At 43.9% G+C, this 25,207-nt stretch overlaps 1 protein-coding gene across 1 annotated transcript in view; it reads right to left on the minus strand.

Moving 5' to 3' along the window:
• CEP85 (centrosomal protein 85) overlaps positions 1-25,207 on the minus strand; it is a 45,983-nt gene that overhangs the window by 10,144 nt on the left and 10,632 nt on the right. Inside the window, exons 4-11 of the mRNA XM_088442139.1 lie at positions 23,307-23,830; positions 22,683-22,804; positions 10,205-10,322; positions 9,932-10,117; positions 9,659-9,811; positions 7,272-7,426; positions 7,041-7,170; positions 6,919-6,969 (exon numbers count right to left, since the gene is read on the minus strand). Coding sequence (XP_088298265.1) covers positions 6,919-6,969; positions 7,041-7,170; positions 7,272-7,426; positions 9,659-9,811; positions 9,932-10,117; positions 10,205-10,322; positions 22,683-22,804; positions 23,307-23,830 — 1,439 coding nt within the window. The remainder of the gene's footprint in view (positions 1-6,918; positions 6,970-7,040; positions 7,171-7,271; positions 7,427-9,658; positions 9,812-9,931; positions 10,118-10,204; positions 10,323-22,682; positions 22,805-23,306; positions 23,831-25,207) is intronic.

Here is a 25,207-nt window from a genome sequence, read left to right on the forward strand (position 1 = left end):
CCCATTTACTTCCCTGCTGGTGAATGGCATGGTAGGGGATCGGTTTTGTCTGGAGAGGGGTACACATTAAGGGAGAAAGGGGGTAGCCCTATTATTTAATCTGGCATTAGACCCCTGCTGCGGCTTCAAGATTTGCCATCATTTCAGGAAATTAAGATAGGTCGTCGTGAAATAAAATTAACGGCATTCACAGACGACATTCTTTTATTTATAGCTAACCCCATGCAATCACTTTCGGAAATATTTTATCGGATTGCCTGCTTTGGCACTATTTTTGGCTTCCAGATAAATGTAGGAAAATCCACTGAATTATTGTTTCAGGATCGCTCTGTCCGTCCACAATGGGCTGTTCACCTTCTGTTGCAGTGGGCTAAATCAGAATGACCCTATCTAGGCAGTAACCTACCTAAAAACCCCTCTGAATTATATGCATTAAATGTGGGTAAAGCCATCCGATCTCTAACTGATGATATGCAGCAATGGGAACACCTCCCACTGTCCTACAGACGAGTCCACATACATCTAGCCTCCTGGCGCGTTAGACAGCACTTCAAGGCGCGCCATACCATGGTGTGACTCAGTAGCGCCGAGCATCCGTTTGTGCGTCTTTTTACCTTCAAATGCATCTTATTCGCACAATGATGCGAATAGATAGCACAAGCAGCTTCTGCTGATTAAAATGATAGGTATGCTGCATATGTTCTTTGTGTGACTGCAGGTGTATCTGCATGCTAAACACTACGTTACTGTGTTACAGCCGCTGACACTAACATAGTGTTTAGCATGCAGATACACCCGCACTCGCTCAGAGAACTTAGGCATGCTGCATATCATTTTAATCAGCAGAAGCTGCTTGTGCTACCTATTCACATTGTTGTGCAAATAAGGCGCATTTGAAGGTAAAAAGATGCACAAAAAAACACTCAGCACTACCTAGTCACACTGAGCTCTTGCGTTGTGTGTGGCGAGACTTGTAGCGCACGGAGGATAGATGTATGTGGGCACATCTGTACCTTGGCCTTGCTAATCTGGTTAAAATGATCTAATTTCCCCGCTTAATATACCCTTTACATTCCCTTCCAATTATTTTAACTAAAGCAGATGTCCAACGGATCAATGCTGTGTTCTGCAAATTTGGAAAGGTGGAAGATCCCTCATCGCACTGCGTAAACGGTCTCAGCCTAAATCCAATGGTGGTATTCATTTTCCAGATGTAGCAACTTATAATTATGCAGTATTATTGCGTCATTTACGCATCATTTATGCTTTCTAGGGGATACTGCTTTGATGTGCGTAAGAAGGTTGAATGAATTTATCCTTCCGTCCTTGAGGCTAAAAGTATCTTCCCTCAGAATACTTATGCATCAGGATAGCTAGTTTTTCTACAAAAAAGATCCCTTCATACAGAAAATGACAAGCTGCATTTAAGACTGCCTACCCTTTGACAACTTCTTGCTCCCTGATAAGTAGCTTCATCTAATTCTGCACACTTCCAGTGACACCGCCACTTGGTCTGACCATGCTCCAATTACTTTGACATTACAGATGTCTCATCACCACTCTAAAATGTACCAGGCGCTTGCATGAGCAGCTTCTCCCTGAACTGCAGGCCTCAGCTTGACAGATTATTTTGAGGAGTCCCCTGAGATGTCCAATATCAGTTAGACTTTTCTTCTCAAAAAATAATAAGGTGTGTCCCAAACAATTAAGTTTGCAAAGACTCCAGAGTCCCTGGAATTGGCACATAAGGCCTCCCTGTCAAGAGCAGATCTTGTGTAGCTGACTGCGAAGATGGTGGAGCTCAACAAATTGCTTAACGGTAAAATCAAACTGGTCCATCTTTGCAGAAATAGTTTCTTTCAGTAGGATAACCCAGGGAGGTTGTTGGCGAGAGAATGCCGTGCCCTATAATTAAAGATGCCAGTGGCCGAGAATGCAAATTAATTTCAGACGTAGTCTCAGCATTTAATTCTGATTATATCAAGCTATATCATTTGACTGACACTAAGGGCCAGATTCAGAGCCGCTCGCAAAAACCGAGCGCTTGCTCTGAATCAGGGCGGCCGCTTTGTTTTAAATAACCCGGCCTTCTGGCCACTCGTTAAGCTGTGGGTTACCACCCACAGCTTAAGCGAGCGGCCAGGTGACGGTCGCGACCATCGGGCTTGCGACGAGATCCTTGTGGTAAGGTCTCGTCTGCCGCAAGCCCCAGTGAGCTTCCGGCTCTAATAGAGCCGGAAACTCACTACTGACATCAGTGGTGATGTCAGTAGGGCCGCCCACAAACATCAGGCGTTCCTTCAGGAACATTTCCGCTTGTCCAGCCACCCCCCCACCCAGCCTACAAAACGGGGTGAGCTGTCGATCAACATCGACAGCCGCCCCGTTTGTAGCGTGCCCCGGAGTGAGAGAATTTCTCTCTCGCTACGGGGCTTGCGCTCGCCGCGTGTGCGCAATGCCCCACCATCGACCCGCTTGCGAGCGTGTCTGAATCAGGCCCTAAGTTCCCAAGGCCGTAACCACCTTTCAAGAGAAGGTTTCAAAATATTTTCAAGACATGGCCTATCTGACTTTTTCAGAGGAAGATTGGGCAATCAATCCATAACCTTTTGCCATCACTGATCTGGAAGATGCTTTGAAGTCCACACCCATGGGGAAGAACCCGGGCCCGCATGGTTTTACTAGTGTTTACTATAAGACTTTCCGGAACATACCCCTTTCCAAGATGCTTTTTAGCATTTAATAAGATTGATGATAAACATGTTTTTTCAAGTCATTCACTTGATTCACAGATTACCGTTATCCACAAAGAGGGAAAAGATCCAAGCTCAGTGTCCCAGTTAAAGGCCAATCTCGCTCCTCAACACAGATATGAAGCTCTTTGCCAAGCTCATTGCCAAGCTCATTGCCAAAAGACTTAAGACTCTCCTGCCCATGCTTGACCATTCTGACCAGGTAGGGTTTGTGCCGGGATGCGAACCACCACCACTAAGGTCATTGCTCTTATGCATATGGCTTCGATGAACCATACCTAGCTGCCTTATTGTCAACTGATGCCGGAAAGGCGTTTGATAGGATACAGTGACTTTTTATGAATGGGCTCTTTACACATTTAGGATTTGGTACGACCTCTTCATACAATTCTAGACCCTTTATGCGCCTCCTTCAGCCACAGTAAAAAAAATTGAGCACTTTCTGAATCGGTGAATATCAGCAATAACACCCGACAGGACTGTTATCACCTATTATATTTGTACTATGTATGGAAGCCCTGGTCCAGGCGATTAAACGAAACTGATGACATCCGATTGGCGATTGTGAATATAAGGTAGCATTGTTCACTGATGACCTTTTAGCCATCTTGACTATACTGATTGTGTCTATCCCTAACTAATGCTGTTGCTGTTAATTTGAAGGCATCTCAGTAGAAAGTCTGAAATCCTCTTTTGCATTCCTCCTAGTATGCTTCTAACCTTAAATATGTAGACATCACATTCAATTGTGCTTCTTTCCCCTATCAGAAAATCCACCTGGCTGCCTATCCTTCCCATCAGTTGCCATTTGAAACAACTTGCGAAGACAAACATTATTTGGTAACACTGATTTCCCTCCAGGTATGTCCACCTCCTCCTACCACCCTTGTATATGGGTGGGGATCTTACATGTCGACTACATGGTCTCTGTCTGAACCTTAGATCTGGCCTTATCCTCACATTAAAAACGTTTTAATATGAGTCCAACCATTCACGGACCTTGTCATAGGCCCCTGTCTTTGAATTATTTTGTTTAGCCCCCACTAGCCCTGCTCATTTTCTTTCCTAAAGTTATAAGCTTCTGATTGAAGATACTTTCTATTTTTCCCCCCAAGATCACTACAGACTAGAAGCAGGACCTCAATCTCCAGCTGGATCCAAGGGATTGGCATAAAATGTCCAAACCACATTTTCCTGTTCGTGAGCTACTCTTTCAGCGAAACGCAGTTCAAAGTGATATTGTGCTGGTGTAGATACCTTAGCGTGCTTGCACAAATGTTCCCTGGCGTCCCTAACACCTGTTTGAGATGCAACACTGCCATAGACATCCTTCTTCACATTTGGTGGGACTACCCAGCCCTACGTCCCTTCTGGCACTCCGTCCTGAGAAAATCAATGGAGATGATGGGACAAGATGTTACTACAGACCCATTCTTCTGGATCCTAAATAAGATTGGGGGCTCTATATCTCTCTATAGGAATTAATTCCTTAATTATGTAAACAGTGCAGCCAAGGCTGTTATTCCAGTCCACAGGAGGTCCACTTCACCACCAGTCACAAAAGTTTGGTTTACTAGACTTGATCATTATATGGCCACCTTCTTATGCTGGCCACTGACAAACATGTAGACTTTAGTACCATCTAGTGCTCTTGGTTAATATTTAAAGAATCTAAAAGTTATACTACTGAATGCAACAGACTTCCTGCACCTACCTGCCCATTGCACCTTTGATTATGGTAACTTCTGTCATTAGCTATTTCTGTCTTTCGGTATCTCAACTTCCGCCTTAGATTGGTGCTTACTACCCCCCCCCCCCCCATGCCATATTCCAATTTCTAGTGTTTCTTTGCCTTGTTACTTTTTGTCCACTCTACTTTTGGTTAGTTGTGTTTTGTGTGTACAAAAACTAACATTTATGGCCTGGGCCCCCGACTACATTGCCAGCTTTAAAACTTCCTCGAGATTTACACCCATTTTAATATTGGATTGTATCCTTGTTTTCTCATGTTTTATGTTTTCTGTCTTGCCATGTTTAGAGTTATATTTTTTCTGTTCCGTGTATATTTCCCAAATTAGGCTAAATAAAAACATATTTCGCAAAAAAAGACTGACTACTAGGGAAGTAGCAAAAGGTAACGTTACAGTAGAGATGGCTGAAGAAGCAATGTTGTCCAAAGAGGCCTCACGCAAGTAGTCAGTGACCCTTTGCATAATACTTGGCATCTTTAGTAGGTATCTGCAATTCCCCTTGCCATAACCTAAGATCTCTAGACGCTTTGGCAAATAGAATGTCATGTATTTTTTGGTAAAGAATTTAATTTTCATGGGGTCTTCAATAGACATCCCTCCTCCTAGAGGTGCAGAAGTAGTTCAGATGCATCTTTTTTATGGTGCATACACACGGTCAGATTTTTCTTCAGATCTGAACGATAACGATTTAAAAAATCGTTCATATCTGAAGGAAAATCTGACATATCTGTCAGATGAACGATTTGAACGATACGCGTTCCCGATGGTCAGATAACGATATCTGACATCTGATGTGTTTGCAGTCAGACTTGGACAATTCCATTCATTTTAATGCAGTCAAAAATCGTTCAAATCTTTGGTAAAATCGTTCATCTGACAAATCTGACCGTGTGTATGCTCCATTAGGGAGCATCGTCTATTTCAATACAGCCTTATAAAAAAGTTCCATATGTTCCAATTTTTAGCACATGATGGATATTGCTCAAATTGTGTCCACTCTTTATCTAGTAAATATGCAGGAAAACCCTGTATTTGTGGCTAGGCTCCTCAGGCAGGTATTCTTGCACAGATGTGACTAACAGTAAAACCTAAAGGCATTCCACTTGATCTAGTAAAACATTTCTAGATATTTCTTTCAATCTCTCCACATTCTGAATATCTGAAGAATTTCTTTACCTAATTGGAACATTCAGGGGCTAATTCTGGGTCAGAAGCAGTCACATTCGTGAGTTTATTGCTGGTCGCCCTTCTGCAACTTTATACAAATGCGCCACTAAGCCCTTCCCTGGTGTACATCCGTGCTTCAGTATGTGCAATGACTTTAGATACACCATTGAAACTTCTACCAGCCCTATGGCAAATGCAGTTTCTCCATCCAAGTATTGCCTCCTATGTGGGTGGTTGAGTGTCTGTGCATGCAATTACTTTCACCAACACACCTGTGACGCCCATACCGCCATAAGGCAATGTACGCGCTAAGTCATCTCCCTGTCACCGCCCACTACATTTTCAAAATACTTCTGACACCAAGCTTCTCCCGTGCACCTCAAACGCAAATCTGACTCAATCAGGCGCCCGGTCTCTTCTTCTGCCTGTGGTGAAGACCTGGATCTTTAATCCCTTTATAATTTAATGAATACATACATCATCCAGCAAATAAACTCCTTAAAGAGATCTGGAGGCTGAACTTTTACAGGTCGGTTAGCTCAGTAAACACACATGGGTACACATTTTCCTCCTGGTCTTAAAGAATTGTTATATGACATGCAGTACATTCCTTCTAGGAAGATGGCCTTTTTTTCAGAACCTCCATCGGACTAAGAAACGCAGTCTATTACTATCTTTATGTCCAATATGCATAAAAGAAGGCCCCCTAACTTTTATTGGCTTACGGGAAGTGGGGTGCACATTTGTTTTTTTGGGCTCCAGCTGCCTTGGTATTGTGGCTTCCGTGTGAGACTGTAATCCAGAAACTAAACAGCAGTAGTTCCGATTTCTTCTATAAGCCCGGCCTGTCCGCTATAAGGCTTGCACACATGCACAGAAGAAATGGTTTCCTGAGCCATAGATTCAAATCCTTTTTTGCTGCCAGGAACATCTGTTAACTTGGCATACTGAAAGCGCTCGGGGAGCCAACCCATCCATTGGTTAAATAATATAAAATGTCTTATTTAAAGAGAGAGAAGGTAAATGTGTTTTCTTAGCACAAAGCAAACAAAAAACAATACCTGCCTGCACTAACTGGCAATCCGCAGATTAGCACAAATAGTGTTGTTTTGAAAGGTGCTCTAGAAACTTAAGGTATGATTTAAGCTAAAAACAGTTACAGTGTGTGAAACTGTATATGCCTGACATAAGCAGGGACAAGAGAGTTGTAGGGAGAACCATCACTAATTCATCTAATACTCACTTACCTTCACTTGATTGTACATCTGCTCCATCTTTTTCTTTTGGCTTTCAACCACCTACAAATTAAACAAATGTGAGTATGCGACAAGCTTTATCTGGCGAATGTCCAATAAAGGGGATATTCTACCTTTTTCAAGCATTCTTGCTCCTTATGTAGAGTGTTCACTTCTTGATGTAAAATGTCTGCCTCTTCAGTAAGGCGCTTTTCCTCCTCTCTCCAATATGTGGTTTCCAACTTCTTTAGTTCCTTCTGCAAGCTGCAATGGAAAGCTTGGCGTTGAAAACTTGGCAAAAGTAAAATTCTCAAATATTATTATACTGTATATTACACTCCATTATATGCTTTTCCAATGGGTACCTTTCAATAGTATTTAAATACTCCTGTCCTCTGAGTTTCTCTGCCGCAAGCTGTGCATCATTTTCCTTGCAGTTTGCTCTCGCTTCCCCCAGTTTTCTCTCCAGATCACTCATTTGCTCCTGCAGGAGGCAGTTCTTCTCATGCAGTTCTTTTATCTGGAGGAAACAATGTGTTTCTTAAAGGACAACTATCTCAACTTAAATGACAAACTTATGAGGTTGTTTTTATTTCCCAAATCACTGAACATAAATTGTACACCACTGCTTCCAACCACCCTGTTGTGCTGTGAAGAAAAACTGTTGCACCACTTGTAAAGGGGAGCCCACCTTCAGTTATGTGTGCAAGTGTGGCTGACCAGTTTAATGTGCTCACAAATAAAATCGGTTAGAAAAAAATTTGTCTTCATCAAGTGAAATGCATGCTCAATCAGTTTCAGGTCAGGGAATTGACTTGGCCATTGCATAACATTCCACTTTTTAGCCTTAAAAACTCTTTGGTTGCTTTTGCAGTATGCTTCGGATCATTGTCCATCTGCACTGTGAAGCGCCGTCCAATGAGTTCTGAAGCATTTGACTGAATATGAGCATATAATATTGCCCGAAACACTTCAGAATTCATTCTGCTGCTTTTGTCAGCAGTCACATCATCAATAAATACAAGGGATCCAGTTCCATTGGCAGCCATACATGCCCACGCCATGACACTGCCACCACCATGCTTCATTGATGAGGTGGTATGTTTTGGATCACGAGCAGTTCCTTTCCTTCTCCATACTCTTCTCTTCCCATCACTCTGGTACAAGTTGATCTTTGTCTCATCTGTCCATAGGATGTTGTTCCAGAACTGTAACGACTTTTTTAGATGTGGTTTGGCAAACTCTAATCTGGTCTTCCTGTTTTTGTGGCTCACCAATGGTTTACATCTTGTGGTGAACCCTCTATATTCACTCTTGTGTAGTCTTATCTTGATTGTTGATTTTTACACATATACACCTACCTCCTGGAAAGTGTTCTTGATTTGGCCAACTGTTGTCAAGGGGTTTTTCTTCACCAGGGAAATAATCCTTCTGTCATCCACCACAGTTGTTTTCCGTGGTCTACCAGGTCTTTTTGTGTTGCTGAGCTCTCCGATGCTTTCTTTCTTTTTAAGAATGTTCCAAACAGTTGATTTGTCCACACCTAATGTTTTTGCTATCTCTCTGATGGGTTTGTTTTGATTTCTCAGCCAAATGATGGCTTGCTTCACTGATAGTGACAGCTCTTTGGATCTCATATTGAGAGTCGACAGCAACTGATTCCAAATGCAAATGTCACACCTAGAATCAACTCCAGACCTTTTACCTGCTTAATTGATAATGAAATAACGAGGGAATAGCCCACACCTGTCCATGAAATAGGTTTTGAGTTGAAAGTCCCATTACTTTTGGCCCCTTAAAAAGTGGGAGGCACATATAGAAAACCGTTGTAATTCCTACACTGTTCACCTGATTTGGATGTAATTACCCTCAAATTAAATCTGAAAGTCTGCAGTTAAAGCACATCTTGTTTATTTCATTTCAAAGCCATTGTGGTGGTGAATAGAGGCCAAAATATGAAAAGTCTGTCAATGTCCCAATATTTATGCACCTGACTGTAACTACACATTTGTATTTAAGACAGCCAATGGGGAAAACTAATACCCCTTTTCCACCTAAATTCCGGGTCTGACCCGGAGTTGGAACAAAGTTCCTATCCGGATCAGACCCGGAATTTTGCCGGCGCCGACTCGGGATAATCCCGAGTCAGCCCCGCTCACTCCGCAGTCGGGTCTGCATAGACCCGGCTTTTGAGAGTGAAAGCGGTCGCTTGGAGATGACGTCATCTCCAAGCGCCACTGAAGCCGGACCAATCGGACGGCTAGCAGCGCACTCCAGGTCATTGTGACCCGGAGTGCGCTGTTCTCACAGCAGGGTTTCACGGGCTACGCCCGTGTTAAACCCTGCAAGTTACCTGGGTTGGATTGCCGGGTCACTCGACCCGGCGATCCAACTCTCTCCCCTTTTACACCAATGAGCTGCCCGGGTTAACCCTTCAAAAACCCGGGTTTTAGCTCCGGTGTAAAAGGGGTATAAGTAAGAATAAACAAAAAGTACTACAGCACAACTAGTCTTGTGGCCTGGAGATCTATTACTAATCGGGGAAGTCCTTAATCTGAAAAATCTATGCTGGTTTGAAAAAAAACAAAAAAAACTTTGACAGTGGCTTAAAGACACAGATATTGTGAGAAACACCAAACCTCAATTAGTATTCGGTTTTATGGTTTCATTTATTGAAGTACAGCCAAAACAAAGTTAATGCTTTTGGTGTGGAGGAGCAGCAAGCTGCAGTACACAGAGTGGGAGAGATTACCTCCTGGAGCTGCCGCTGGTGGTCCTGCACAGTGGGGAGATCAGCCAGGTATCGCTCCAGTGTCTCAATCCTTTGCTGCTTTTCTTTATTCTGTTCTGCTTCTTTCTGACATTTCTTTTTCAAGGAATTAATATGCCGCTCTCTTCCTTTTACCTGCCACAGACAGTCATTACTATACTTTCAGAGCAAACATTTTTTTAGGTTTTTGGACTGGCAAGAACTTTTTGGAAAAATGAGACAAGCCCTTTGGAAGAATGTATAATATAAACTCACTCGCTCCTCCTGCTTTTTCAGTTCCTCTGTGTGCTTTTGGGCTGCCTCCTTCATAGCCTCTCTCAAGCCTCTACTCTCAGCCTCCTGCGAGCACAATTTCTTCTCCAACTCTGCTTTTTCTTGGTTAGACGAATCAGTCTTATCTGCAAACTGAGCTCGCAGGAATGTAACCTCCCGTTGCAGATCCTGAAAACACAGATTAAATGAGCATCCTAAGGTCTGGTTTATAGAAACCGAGGAAGGAGGTAGAGTTTACTGCTCTTAAACAATTACCTGCAACCTGATCATACACATGTCATTGTAAGGACTGGATTGGCTCAACAATGTGCTGTGTATCTGCACCTCACTCTGCCTTAGTCTCTGTTCCAGTTGTGAAATGTGTTGTCGCTGCCTGCAATCAGAATTATACATAGGCTCCTTTAACTTTGTTATTTTTAGTTTCCCATATACAGTGCAGCAAGGATGTTTTTGACAAAAATACATATTTTAAGTTTAAAGTTATTTTTAAAATAAGAGATCATCTACTAAGTTTTAAAAATATCCACACTTCTTTGATTCTGTAAAACAGTAATGGATTAACAAATATATAGATTTAATACCCAAGTAGATCAACAAATACATTCAATAGCAAAACATATACCACTACATAAATTGCAGGATCACGTTTGGCATTTAATGGCATACTCCTATAGATTGTAAGCTTGCGAGCAGGGCCTTTCTACCTATATATCTGTCTGTTATTACCCAGTTTTGTTCTATCAATGTTGACAATTGTAAAGCGCAACGGAATATGCTGCGCTATATAAGAAACTGTTAATAAATAAATAAATACTACCATGAAAAAAAAGTTCTTTCTATATTAAAAATTTAAGTGAATAATAAAATTTCTGATAAATTAAAAAATGTAAATTTATACTCACCCCTGTACCAGTGGCCACCCGTAACACTTCTCTCCTGCCCAATACCACTGGGCGCTATATAGCAGCAAATCAGGCAGGGAGAGAGAGCAAAGACTGCTGTGCTTCTATATAGCGGCCAGCTGCAGTGGGAGGAAATAAGTGTTATGGGCGATCACCCCTGCCCTGTGCTCTCTACCAATCTGCAATCCGTAAGTGCAGGATTACTGTGGGCCTCTTTTAGAGCTAGGAGCAGAACAAATAAAGTGTGCACATTTGCATCTGGATAAACCATGTTGTGAGGCAATAGGTGTAAATGCAATATATTGGCTGCTTTTGCACGTAGTACAACTTTATTTTTACACTGCAAGAGATGAGCTAGGACATGTCCGCTCTGAACTGTAAGTCTATCCACACATTTTAAACTCTCCTGTCCAGTGCAACATGCATAACTAGGATTTTTGTACTTACTGAAGGATGACCCACAGTATGAAGAGACTAAAGTATAAATAAGTAACAGCCACAAAGCTCGCAATACCACCAACAGATGCCCACAAACCTGGGAAAATAGAGGTACTGGACACTGAAAATCCAGCAAGGTAAGTTACTCAATAACAGACTAGAAAAAATATGGTCAAGAGTCCAGAAAAATCCTGTCAGAGTGAACAACAGGAGTAATGGACCAAACTATCAGCCACCATACAAGTATACGAAAGCAAACAGTGCAGGTTCCTGAATGAAGAAGCTCCAAAAGTTGGCAACCAATTTGAGAAGCTGGAATCCACCACCACACCTATCAGTAAGAGCAATGGCAACAGCAAACAGTAAACCGAAGGATAACGAACCAAACATAATTAAGCCGCAAATAGACCACTGCCAAGACCTAATTTGATGATATATACACACTAAGCAATGAAGACGCCTTTGTACAAAAGGATGTTGTAGTAGGGCATAGAATCCCTCCTGAAGTGGAGAGATATACCCAAACCCTAGTGGTCCATAACGCTATCAAGTCCCCCAATATACCCTATGTTGGAGCCAAATATCAGAGTAGCCAAGGCTCCCACTCCAGAAACCACTTGGATCAGGCTCTTTGCTAAGGTACCCTAGAGAATGGCTGAGACTCAACTCTAGACCTCTTGGTAATGAGGGACTAACATGAAAGAGCCTGCCAGACCATAATGTGGGTCCCAGAACAGAACAGTCACAACCAGCCTACCTGGATGACCAACTCCAGAAAACCAAGGTTAGCGCCACCCCAGTCTCAGCAGAGAGCATCCCAGAGAATTACACTAGAACAGTTTACCAATCCCTGTTGCTGAAGAGAAACCCCAGAAAACTAACCACTGTATGCAAAGTGGAGCCTACAAGGAGTACAACCGACAAGATCTCCAAGCGGAACAAGTACACAGAGGAACTGCAGGATGGATGGCTTTGACAAGGACCAACAAAGAAATGGACATCCCAACAGGGATCGACCATGGCTCTGTTCAGCCACCCCAGCTGAAAGGCCACTTAGAAGTCCCAATGGAAAGAACGTTTCAGGGTCATTAGGTCATAAACTATGGGTCCCCTGGAAAAAGCCCACAATAAGCAGACGTGCTTCAAATCAGGCTATATTTAAACAACTTTGTTGCAGTCGTGCAAAAATCCCCTGATGACGTGCCAGGTACCGTGAGACACTGCTAGCACTTGGCGTTTTTTTTTGCCAAAAACGCATCTAAGTCGCAATACGATATGACTAGGACGCACCATCAGACTGTTCTAATTAATTTTATATGCAACACTTTTAGATTTGTGTGTGACAGAGTCTCTGAATCTGTATACGAAGTGCTACAATGTAGAGGTCGCAGCTTTTTCATACCAAGTTCCGCACTTCATATACAGACTACGGTGCACACAGATATACAAATGTCATATCAAATTAATCAGCACAGGCTGTTGGTGCGTCCTAGTCACATCGCATTGCAAGTTAGATCCATTGTCAGCAAAAGACAAAAAAAAAAAAAAAAAGATGCCCAGAGCTAGCAGAGTTGCATGGGACCTGGCGGCTCACTCGCACCAGGCAAGCCGCGCTTTGTGGCGTATTGAGGCTAGATGCATAAGGACACATCTGTAACAAAAACCGGTACCATCCCGAGATTCCTGGACAGAACAGGAGAGACTGACATGCAGAGTCCTTGCCACTGCCAAATCAGATCCACTACACAGGAGATAACCCACAACTGCAAATTTGTTGTGGTACCAGGACCACCGCTGATGAGTAAAGAACACAGAACCCTGACATAGCCCCTCTTCCCCCAAAAAAGGAGGAAAACCAAGGTTTAGAAATTACAATCTATGTATGTTGGCCTAGGCATTGGGGGGAGGGGGGGAGTAGGATCTAAGCACTCATAGCCCAGGAACATTAGTCCCCTAAGGACGATAACAGAGAACATTCTGGGCTATATCCCAAAGGATATACACATGGCTCAAACCAGTCCATTGTACGACAGATCACTATGAAAAAAAACCTATCCAGGGCAGCCCCAAATCCAGATGTGTCCCCAGCTTCAGTATCTCGGTAGGTGCTGCAATCCTTTTGACAGCATCTCAGGTACACTGTAAAGAGTCAAAGGCAAAAACACTCCTGCAATTCAAAGTCCAGCTTTGGGCAAGACTACCCCCTCCTGCCACAGGACAAGGACAGTATGAGGAGTAGAACATTCTAAACACTCTACTCGTTGAAGTAGGAAAAACAATATCGGCCAGGAAAAAGCAGGACAAACATCAGGGTACTTGAACAAAAGTTGCCTTTTACGATCAGACCCTCCACAGAGAATACATTCGGTCATACCCAGGTAGGCCTGAAGAATAGGAAAGGCCCCATGATACTGGTCTTCCCACGTGTTTTCAAACCCTTAGCTTGTCCAGCAATGGAGAGAATGTCACAATAAAATCTCACCCAATAGGCAAAAGAGGCTGTCCAAATAGTAGGGCATCTAAAAAGGTATCCTGGGAAATTTACTGGGTCACTTCAGTGTCTGAATTTTGGGGAGGACCTACTGTCCTCCTACAATAGGAGAGGCAATGTTAAAGACACCACTAGGGAAATGTGGCAGACAACCACCCAGATCATCTGGATAACTTCCCTGCTTGCACTGACCATTGCTGCAGCATGCCGAAAAAGCACCCCAACAAGTTTGTTGAGATAACTTTAGGCATGTCTCTCCTGTGGCCATCAGGTTACTTCCAGGTAGTTAATAAATTCACGCCTACATATAAGAAAGGTAAAGTCACAGTTAGAGACAACCCATGATCTCAAAACAGACTGCATCATCTGTTAAAAAATAGGACCAAAAAGAATAGCTGTACCCTCAAAAACAGCACAGTCTGACTCTTTACACCATCTGCTCGCGAGTGAACCCAGAGTGGAAGAAAGGACCAGAGATCCCATTATTCTATACGGTTGTGACACAAACAAAGTCATGCCTTATTAAGAGAAAAACCACACCAGACTAGACAGATTATAAACTCTGTATAGGTGAGATAGCACTGGTAATACTTAAAAGAACAATATAAATGCACCCCCAATAATAAAGTGGTTGTCTTTTATACTCAGACTTCCAATTAGGTTCCATGATGTTTAAAGAATCATATATATTTATAGACGTTTTTGCTGAGCCCCTCTTTCTTTGGATTCTCATACGATGTATTTTATATGGAAAACAAAACACAGAGGAGGAACTGGTATTACATAAAGTGGTTAATTAATATCTGTAGGAAATTTTGCTTGAATAGTTAGATGGACGTCGTACCCACTCACAATAAAACAAAAATGTGAGATAAAGTATATATAAAAGGTATCTTTACATCCTGTGGCGGACTTCCGTCAAGACAACAATTTAGATGCGCTTTTATCCACAATCGGGACGAGGGTCACAACAGCTTATATAACTTTTCCCACAATCAAATCAAGGGTCAAAAGTGCTGTACGGAGAGTCTTCCATAACAGAAGTAGAAATCAAGTACCCTTACTTACTTCACCCATGTGAATTAGAACAACGCATACTTACATACCGTACATTCTTAGGTGCTATGCACACTTGTGCATCACCTACAGAATGTCAGGACAGACTCTGTCGAAGCTCCCACAATTAGATCTTGCACAAACCACATTACATAGACTCCCTAAACTGGCCAACTTCCAGACATGAAAATGTAGAAGAATCAGTGACAACCCCCACTGTAAAAAGCAATCATGACCCCCAAAACTGAGGTCTGTTAGCCTTCATGCTTAAAAGACTCGCTGATTCCGAACATTTTCGTGACGGACTCACGGAATAGAGATTGTACAACATGTGGATTTCCGTGATCACCCTGACACCAGCAGAACAGGAAGTTGGGGCAATCCATTGCAGATGTAGAGGCTCCATTACCAAAAGGGTTTGGCTGCAAACAAGGAGCCCAGTTATGTGGAGGAGATGGGAGAGGTTATGTGCAGCAGGCAAAAGATCATACTGTGACAATAACCATAGTCAGGTACTGGTATGCAGAGTATACGGTGAAAGAACCACAGACAGGTACTGGAATACACTGTGCAATAACCACAACATTGTAGAAGCTAATGTGGGCCATTCATCTGCGGCCTGATTCCCTGTTCTGCCAATCCGATAGGTGGTGATCAAAAACACAGATCAGTGGACATTGATCGGCCATCAGTCTGGGAATTTCAACATTTTAAAAATCCCTGACTCCCCAATTCTGGCCATTTTTGGGTCGGAAATGGGGAATAGAAATTGTCCAACATGTTGGATTTCTCTGATCTCCCGTTGTCGGCAGAACGGAGAATTGCCCGGATACAGGCTAGATGTATGGGCCTGATAATACTCAGCAGCTGCAGAGCAGTGAAGACTGTGTGGCAGTAGCTGCACAGCCTGTTGAGTAGGGTCCCTTGTCCACAGTAGTTGCAAGGAATGGCGTTTTCCATACCTCCTTGCCAAAGGGACTGTCCTGGACTCTTCCTCTACAGTGGGGAGTTGTGTTTCAGAACAAGATCCACCCCTGGGAAAGTAACCAGGGTGATCTTTCCCAGTAGGACAATCACCCGGCATCGCCCGCTTCACGGGCTGCCTGTGGTGCACTCACATGTGAAAGAGGAGAGCCACCGCCAGAACACCACAAGATGATGTCCGCCATTCTGGACTCCACAGTTGCCATCATCCTCTAGAAGAGTGACAGCGCTGGCCAGTCCCTCTGTCAGGAGAAAGCCTACCAGAGTACCAGAAGAGTGAATCTTGTTCACTCCACTGCAGGTCAGCGCACACTCTGAGGATTGTCGCACTCCAGGTCTCACAGTGGTGGCTGCCACCTGCCTTAGAAGAGCAGAACACATGTATCTCACGATAAAGAAGAGGTAAATCAAACATAAAACTAGAAAAAAAAAGCCCAACTCCTAAGGGCACTTAAAACACTGAAAGACAAGGGACTGAGAGTCGCAGAGGGGAGGAGCTTCTCTCTTAAAGCTATAGTTTGTATTAAAGGCCAACTCCTTCAGTCCCCTCAAGCAACCCCATGGCGAGCAATGTCCCCCAGATTGAATGAGTTATAAATTGTACCTTATAGCTGGATTACCACTCTTCGTTAAGTACTGTGGGCCCGATTCACTATGGATCTCAATTCTGCTTGTACGAACACAGCGCAGTTGCTAATATTAGAGGTGCCATTTAAAGGTTTGCATTCACATTGCGAACACAGGCAGACATAAGTACGCCCACTTCCCCTTACATCCGTATACTAGGGCAACATAGCGAAATAATCGGTAACATCGGACCCATATACACACTTGCACAACCATCTTGCACCTTACTCAGAAATTGCTAACAGCCATGCACGCTATCAGTGCTATGGCTGCTTATGGACACAGTGGCTAATTTATGCATGCCCCTGCAATGGCGTTCGTCCAACCAAACCCCCACCCACCCCCCCATCACCACCCACAAACGGCACTTCTTGTCAATCACTGTACTCTGGGTCTGCGTACCCTATGCAATCGCAGTTCGGAGCGCTTTTGCTAGTTTGCCCACTGCGATGCATACACAGAACGCAACTATCGACCCATTGCGTGCGTATAAGTAACTGCGTTACCTGCTGAATCAGGCCTTGTGTCTACAGAATTCTTCTACAGCAGGCAATTTATGTAATATGACTTGGCACACCTTTTATTTATTACTGCCATAACATATGTGATCATGAAAAAGACAACCACCATTTTCAAAACATCAATCCAAGTCTGGAGTACAGTCGTTGATTTCTAATATAGTTACGGATACTAGGGTATTCCTTCAGCCAGAGCAGAAAACTTATACTAACAACCTTGGGGAATGACTGATCCAATAAAGGATTGATAAGGGTTTGACACAAGCCACCTATCAAGGGTTATGTTCTGAAATTCAATTGCTACAGTGTGAGGGCAGCAAAGAAATTGTGATCTTACTCATTGGCACATTTATTTTCTTTAAATTATTTTGTTTACAAGCAGTGGAACAGCCATCTATGGGGAGCCAGACTTCATACTACATAATAGAACAGAGAGTATGTATGACATCAGTGATGATATTTTGCTGGAATTTTATTAAAACACTTTGTCAACTACTATTTTAGTAGTTCATTTTAAAAAGTAGAAGTAGCTATACACAGTGCCAAACAGCAGCTGTAAAAAGTGAATACAATCCTGGGATACATATAAAAGGGGATATACACATTTAATGCAAACACAGTATTACCATTATGTAAGCCAATAATCAGACCACTGTTTGAATATGAGGTACAGGTTTGGGCACATCACTGTGACAAGGACCTACTGTAGGTGAATTATAGATGGTGGTTAACCTCCCTAAAGGCAATAGAACGGTTACATCATAAAGAGGCTAGAAAGACTAGGTTTGTTTATATTGGAAAAGTAGCTAAAAAGCAAAGCAGCATAGTTTCAGGCATACTAGGCTTGATAAAGGACAGAAGTTCGTGTTCGTCCTAGAGGGGCACAGGGGCTGGGTGCCTTGATGCAAAAATAAGAGTTATGGTATAACATACCTTTGTTAACTCTTTCTTCGAGGTCCATGGGGTCCACAGCTGAAACGTTGGGGTATAAGATCCAGTCACCAAATAGTTAAAACGAGCTCTCTGCTCCCAGGATGCACCGGGTCCCTCTTTCATATATCCCGCCCCCGGCCATAGGTAGCCAGTTTGTTACCAAGCTCAAGCAGGCGAGAAAAAAAAAAAAAGCAAAAAGAAAGAAGAACCAATGCTCTCTAGACCATTCTCTCATAGAGAAAGGAAATATAGACACACCCCAAAACCACAGGTGCATCAGGGTGGGTGTTCTGTGGACCCCATGGACCTCGAAGAAAAAGTTAAACTTTCTTCTTTGGGGTCCACAGCTGATACGTTGGGGATATCCCAAAGCACTAACCCCTAAGGGCGGGGACGCTCCTGTGTCTCGGAAGAGAGGAGAATCTTACGCCCGAAGGAGGCATCCTGAGAGGCGAAGGTGTCAAATGCGTAGAACTTGACAAAAGTATGGACGTAAGACCATGTGGCTGCCCTGCACAACTGTTCAGAAGAGGCGCCCCGACGGGCCGCCCATGAAGGTCCCACTGACCGAGTAGATGCGCCGTTACAGATTCCGGCACCACCAGGTTCGCCTGTGCGTATGCCTGAGAAATTGCCATCCGAATCCACCTGGCCAGTGTCTGCTTATTGGCTGGATAGCCACGCTTATGGCAACCATAATGTACAAACAGGGAATCAGACTTCCTTAAGCTGTTGGTGCGCTCCACATAAATCCGCAGCGCACGGACAACATCCAAGGAAGCCTCACCTACCGAAAGGCTTGTGTTCTGAAAAGCTGGGACCACAATCTCTTCATTCATATGGAACTTAGATACCACTTTTGGAAGGTATCCCGCTCTAGTACAAAGTACCGCTCTATCTTGATGAAAAATTAGAAAGGGAGAGCGGTAAGACAGTGCAGCTAGATCAGAGACCCTGCGCGCAGATGCAATAGCGAGAAGAAACATGGTCTTCGCTGTCAACCATTTGAGGTCTACCGACTTCAAAGGCTCAAACGGTGAAGCGTGTAAGGCCCTGATAACTAACGACAAATTCCACGGGGCCACCGGGGAAACAAAGGGAGGCTGAACCCTTAGCACCCCTTGAAAAAACATCCTCACATCTGGCATTAGAGCGATCTTCCGATGAAACCAAACCGAAAAGGGCCGAAACCTGCACCCTCAAGGTGGCCAAGCGGAGCCCCTTTTCCAAACCAGTCTGAAGAAAAGTAAGCAATCTAGAGACCCGAAAACCCTCCGGTTCATATTTCCTCAGTTCACACAACTGAAAGAATGAGTGCCAAATCCTATAGTAAATCCGGGCTGAGGCTGGCTTACGCGCCTTCAACATTGTCTGCATCACAGACTCAGAAAACCCTTTCCTCCTCAAGATGGAGGCTCAAGAGCCATGCCGTCAAAGATAGTTGAGGCAGAGAAGGGTACCAGCAGGGACCCTGTATTAACAGACCCTGTATTAACCCTACCACAAGGGTCTCGTCGCAAGCCCGATGGTCGCGATGGTCTTGACCATCGCGACCATCTTCCTGGCCGCTCGCTATAGCTGTGGGTGGTCACCCACAGCTATGCGAGCGGCCAGGAGGCCGCTCCAAAATTAGGAAGGACGGCCCTGATTCAGAGCGAGCGCTCTGTAAGAGCGTCCGGCTCTGAATCAGGGCCTCAGTTCCAAAATATTTATGGATAGACTACTTTCTGCCTCTGTCCATTTCCCTTGAAACGTGTGTAAACCAGTCATCGCTCCCCAGCCCTGAAGACTGGCATCGGTCTTGAGAGGTGCCCAATCCAACACCCAAAATGGGCGACCCTGACTGAGATGACTTGTTCGCAACCACCATGACAGGGATAACTGAACCTCCGGAGAGAGATTAAGTATCTGGGACTTTATTGCACGGAAATCTTTGTCCTTACCCTGTGGCCTAAAAACCCGAAAGGACGACCGTCTAGATGCGGCCACCGTAGCCACAATTGTGTCCAATTCTGCCCCAAAAAGAATACCTCCCGTAAATGGAAGGGATTCTAGTGCCTTTTTGGATCCCGCATCCGCCTTCCAGTCTTTCAACCACAGGACTCTGCGTGCGACCACCGAAACCGCCGATGCTTTGGAAGAAAGTATACCAGCGTCTAATACCGCGTCTCCCAGATAAGACGCTGCTTCCTTCACAAAGGAAATAATCTCCGGCTGTTCCTTATATGCATCTGGCAAAGACTCTGCCAATGTTTTCATCCATTCTTCAATGCCTTGGAGACCCAAGCTGTAGCCATAGCTGGATGAGTGGCCATTCCTGATAGCGAGAAAATTGCTTTAAGACAACCTTCCAGCATTCTATCCGTGGCATCTTTAAGTGAGGATGCAGATGGAATAGGTAGAGTGGTACCAGTTGTGCCACATGCGCATCAACAGATGGCGGAATTTCCCATTTTGCACATTCCTCTGACGGAAAAGGGTACAAGAACGCCACCCTTTTCGAAGGATGGATTTTCCTACCTGGACAACCCCATGCTTCCCCCACAAGCTCAGACAAATGTTCTGACTTGGGGAACTCCGCCTTGACTACCTTCTGGCGTTTAAACACCGGCGCCTTTCTACGCGGGGGCTCCCCTTCCTCAATATTCAGCACAGACTTGACTGTCCTAATCAAAATGGGGACGTCAGCAACTGAAAAGTGATCCTCATATTCTTCGGAGATAGACTCCTGAGAGGAATCATGTACCTCCTCCTCTTCTGAGGATGTACTGGAGTACTCACCCCCTCTGTTGCCCGGCCTGTATGAGAAGCCGAACGCCGTCTGGTCTTTGGCTGCATTGGTCTGGCGGCCTACAGCAGTTGCTGAAAAGCTGCTGAGGACGATGCCAAGCCTCGACCAGCACACATGTCCATCCATGATGGAAACAGAGGGCATAACCATAGGGGGCTGCATCTGCTGAGGGTATCCCCAAACTGGGGGTGCCGGCGCAGCCAAAAGCTCCGCCACTTGTGCCATAATCTGGGAAAAAGAAGCCATGGGGTTTCTGGTCCAGAGGCCGGTAAACTCGATTGTTGCGGGGACTGCAGTTACCACACAATCCATTCTGTATAAAATCCTGTGGGTATAATCCTGCCTTGCAGGCCATACAGGATACCAGCACAGGGGCTTCTGCCACCTGTCTTACAGACTCCTTAGACATAATATTACTCTTTTATGTCAAGTTTCTGAGAACACATGTGATTACTGATTCAACCCAAATAGAGCAGAGGGGTCAGGGGAGAAATACAGCAGTGATAGGTTACACACTGACAGTTATTCAGGCATAAAAGGCAGTACCATACACAGCAATTCAAATCACATGCAATGCATAAAACACCCTTATGAGCATATGCAATATTAAGCTCTTGTCACTACGAACAGCCCTAGGCTTAGTAGGATAGAGAGCACTGTAAAAACCTGTTCACCGTAGGAGAGGTATACAGGGAGACTGATCCAGCCTATGTGGTGTACACACCAAACAGGAAACAAATGGCTACCTATGGCCGGGGGCAGGGTATATAAAGGAGGGACCCGAAGCATCCTGGGAGCAGAGAGCTCATTTTAACTGTTTGGTGACCAGATCTTATACCCCAACGTATCAGCTGTGGACCCCGAAGAAGAAAGGGCACTTTTGTGCGTGCCTTCAGGAGTATGTCCTTGTGACGCACCCCATAACATCACTGTGGGGGCGTCCCCAACACTTACGGAAATGCTGGGCTGCCCCCAAGTGCTCGTGCAGTGTGAACATATCAATTCATCTGGCGGTGATTGTTTCATTGTAACCCATGCGGGACACTGTGGCCTGCGGGTGGTGACAGCACCTGGTAGGCCGACTCAGTGGAGGGAGGGCCCCATAAGGGCATGGCACATTTTACCATTTTTAAATCTGGCAGGGCATGGCGGCCCGCTAAAACAGCCTAGCAGCCAAAACATTGCCACTTTGTTTAGTTAATATACTATAAGCCTAATAAACAGTTTGTTATTTTCTGAACTTTTGGAGTGTAAGCATCTTTATCTGATATAGATCTTTAGCCATCTATTTATAAATAGTATTCTATTGTCCAATCAGCATGGGTAGGTGTTGTTTACACTGAGGTTAGTTGAGCGGTGGAATTCCTTACCACATGTGATGGTGATAGCAAATTCCCTAATTAAATTTAAAACTGGAATACATTTTGTACCCAAAAGAACCCCGTAGATACAATTAGGAAATTATATCATGAGGCTGACTCATCTTGGGATTACACTATATCAATATATGGTCCAAAGGGACAGCCCCACATGAGGCGTACAGAAAAAAAAATATTAACTGGTAACACTAATTAACTGAAACTAATAAAGAAAGCTCTCAAGTTAAATGAAGCTATTATGTAGAGCAACTAACTCCAACACAATAAAACCAAAAATACTGAATTCTGTGCAGAAATGTATATATTCTGAAACCAAAAGCTTACAGACTGAATGCATACTTTAAAGGTTTGATAATGGAGGATTTACATACACTTTTGTGCACAGCATAATAGAACGTTCCAAAAAGTAGCTTTCTGAAAGTCATCGCTTTCTGGTACATCCATAAAATAATGCAATAGTGCACAATTTACTTGGCCACCTAACAGGAATAACATACTTTAGGTTTATTGATCCAAATGTGTTCAAGACAGGTTTTATGTTGTATCATATTACATGAACACTATTCACCTCAGACATGCATATAACATTCCCTAAACACCATTTCCCATCCCACCTCTCCAACAGCATCTCCTTTTCCAGAATAGTCTCACTAGCCTTCAAAGCTCTCTCCCACTCATTTGGAACCTGGTGAAGTCCCACAGGATACGCAGGGGTTGTGGAGAAGTCTCTCTCAAGCTAAAAAAAAATTGGATATACAGTGAATGAATAATTTCAGAGAAAGGAATGATATGGGCAAGTTTAGATTACAGTATCCAAGAGTGCAGACGTCTACATTTGCCCTTTATTATATCAATTTGGATTCTAAAGCTGGGTACTACAGACCTAAAAGATATATCTGCAGATCGACTGATCTGCAGAAGGTTGTTCATACACACTGAACAACCATCATCTGGCCGGGGGTCACTTCTCGCCCTCCTGCCTGCAGTCTCTGCAGCATGTGTACAGGCGGTCAGCTGACAGCCCTTATACACAGCACGATGAGCAGATATATCTGCTATCAGCTGTGCTCCACAGCCAATGCGATATGTCTGTGAATGACATCGTTCACAGACATATCGCTGGTACACATTGGCTGACGCACACACGATATATTAGCTGATCAATTGATCGCCCAATATATCTGCCAGTGTGTACCCAGCGTTAGCGTTGCTAGATCAAATGCAATCTATAAAGTTACCTGCAGTTTCTCCATCCTCAGTCTCAAGTGCTCTGTATACTGTTGCTGTTGGAGCTTCCAGGCACTGTATTCAGCCCCTGGTTGCAGACTGTATGTATCTGGTCTCCACCCCTGACTCCGGAGATTTGTGGAGGCCAGGGTCACAGTCCTGCAAGTGTGATCCCTTCTTCCAAATTCCGTGCTCTCAGGAAGGCTTCTGTATGGTTCAGTCTCTGAGTTTATGGTTCCTGTAGGGACATCGTTTCTACTCTCTGGGCAGAAGGCATTTAGCAGAGCAGATTGGTTCAAAGTAGGTTCAATATTGGGCGTTTCAAACCTCCTATTGTCTTCAACTGTGGAGGGGTCGGACATTGGTAGAAAGGGAAAACTACATAAAGCAGATTCTGTAGAAATAGGGTCTTTTACATGTATTTGCATGTTACTGGAAGAGGATGCCAAGGTGGAAGGTACAACATGAGCTGTGGGGATGGTGACCTGTCTTCTAATTGGCTGAAAAGAAGTACTACCGCTGGCATTGCATAAGCCTACAAAGATAGAGTTAAATACAATTAATGATATAAACATGTATATTGTGTCAAGCAAAAGGACAGACAATAATAAATATAACAAAGATACATTTTCTGTTAATCCTTATAACTTGTGCCATTTTTAAATGCCAGGGTTCATGCACTATACTGAACTGACTTATATAACCCATCTCAAAAGGATTAAAGTTGCTGTATGCTTACAGACAACCGCTCTGTAAGCCAATATGTCCACCCCTCCTGCATGAAACCTGACAAATCACCTAAGAACTTGCAATTTATCTGAGAATGCAGGTACAGAACAGCAACTGAAATGTTCATATGTTAAGCATGAACAATAAATGCTAATCGGAAAAACTAAGTGCAATGAAGAAATGTTTCCACCACAATCTCCAAAACACAGCTCTTAAGACAATGAATAAAAAAGCATCCTATAAATGAAGACATTCAAACAGGTCTGCTGTCTCTGTACAAATGTCATTTTTGCATGGGTATTACCGGTGTAACTAGTGTTAAAAAAGCAGTCCAGGGAAACCTGGATATATGGGAGTCCACAGCCATATTCTTGCATTACTGGATCCATCTAACTTTAACACTGTGTTTGGTGCTGTGCAAGACTGGCACACTATGTTGTAACACAAATTTGTGCTTCATGAAGCACAAGTGAGTTTCAGGATTTTTGGTTGGATTAGAGGCTTTGGGCCTGATTCAGAGCCGTTCGCTATTTGCGGTCGTTCGTTCAAAAACAAGGGGTGGCTATTCAAATGATCCGTTCGCAAATTGTAGTCTGTTCACGCCTCTAAGTCTGAACGAGCGAGCAAAAAATACGCTCGTTTATTTGTTAAAAACGCCCCCTGGCCGCTCGCATCCTACGTCATGTCCGCTATTTATTAGATTAATCGAGTACATCGACCAGCGTATGAACTGCTCGCTATTCTTGTGGTTGGTGTTTGCTACCACAAATTTGCGAGCAGTTCTGGCTATAAAATAACCCAGTGACGTGGTCAATGACGCTGCTGAATTAATTATGCACACCCATAATACGCCCGTTTTGACCTTTAAGCACGCCTGCGTTCGGATCTCCACTCATTTTCAAGCACCTTCCCCTGTTACCACCCACATACGCCTCATTCTGTCACTCAAAATAGCAGGCACTCGCTATATAGCGTACAAACGATTTTTGGCCGCACTGACTGGTTCGCGCATGCGTACTAAAAACCGTACGCATGCGCAGATGTGCAAACATCGCTCGGAACGAGCGTACTGCCGCTAACGAGCGGCTCTGAATGAGGGCCTTTATTTTGAGACCTGCATTTTTTCCCTTTTCATTTTTATACATGCAAAAAATAGACAATTCAATAAATAAATAAATAGATG

Source organism: Taudactylus pleione, unplaced genomic scaffold, assembly GCF_031769625.1.
Source record: "Taudactylus pleione unplaced genomic scaffold, aTauple2 ptg000305l, whole genome shotgun sequence".
NCBI classification, from domain to species: Eukaryota; Metazoa; Chordata; class Amphibia; order Anura; family Myobatrachidae; genus Taudactylus; species Taudactylus pleione.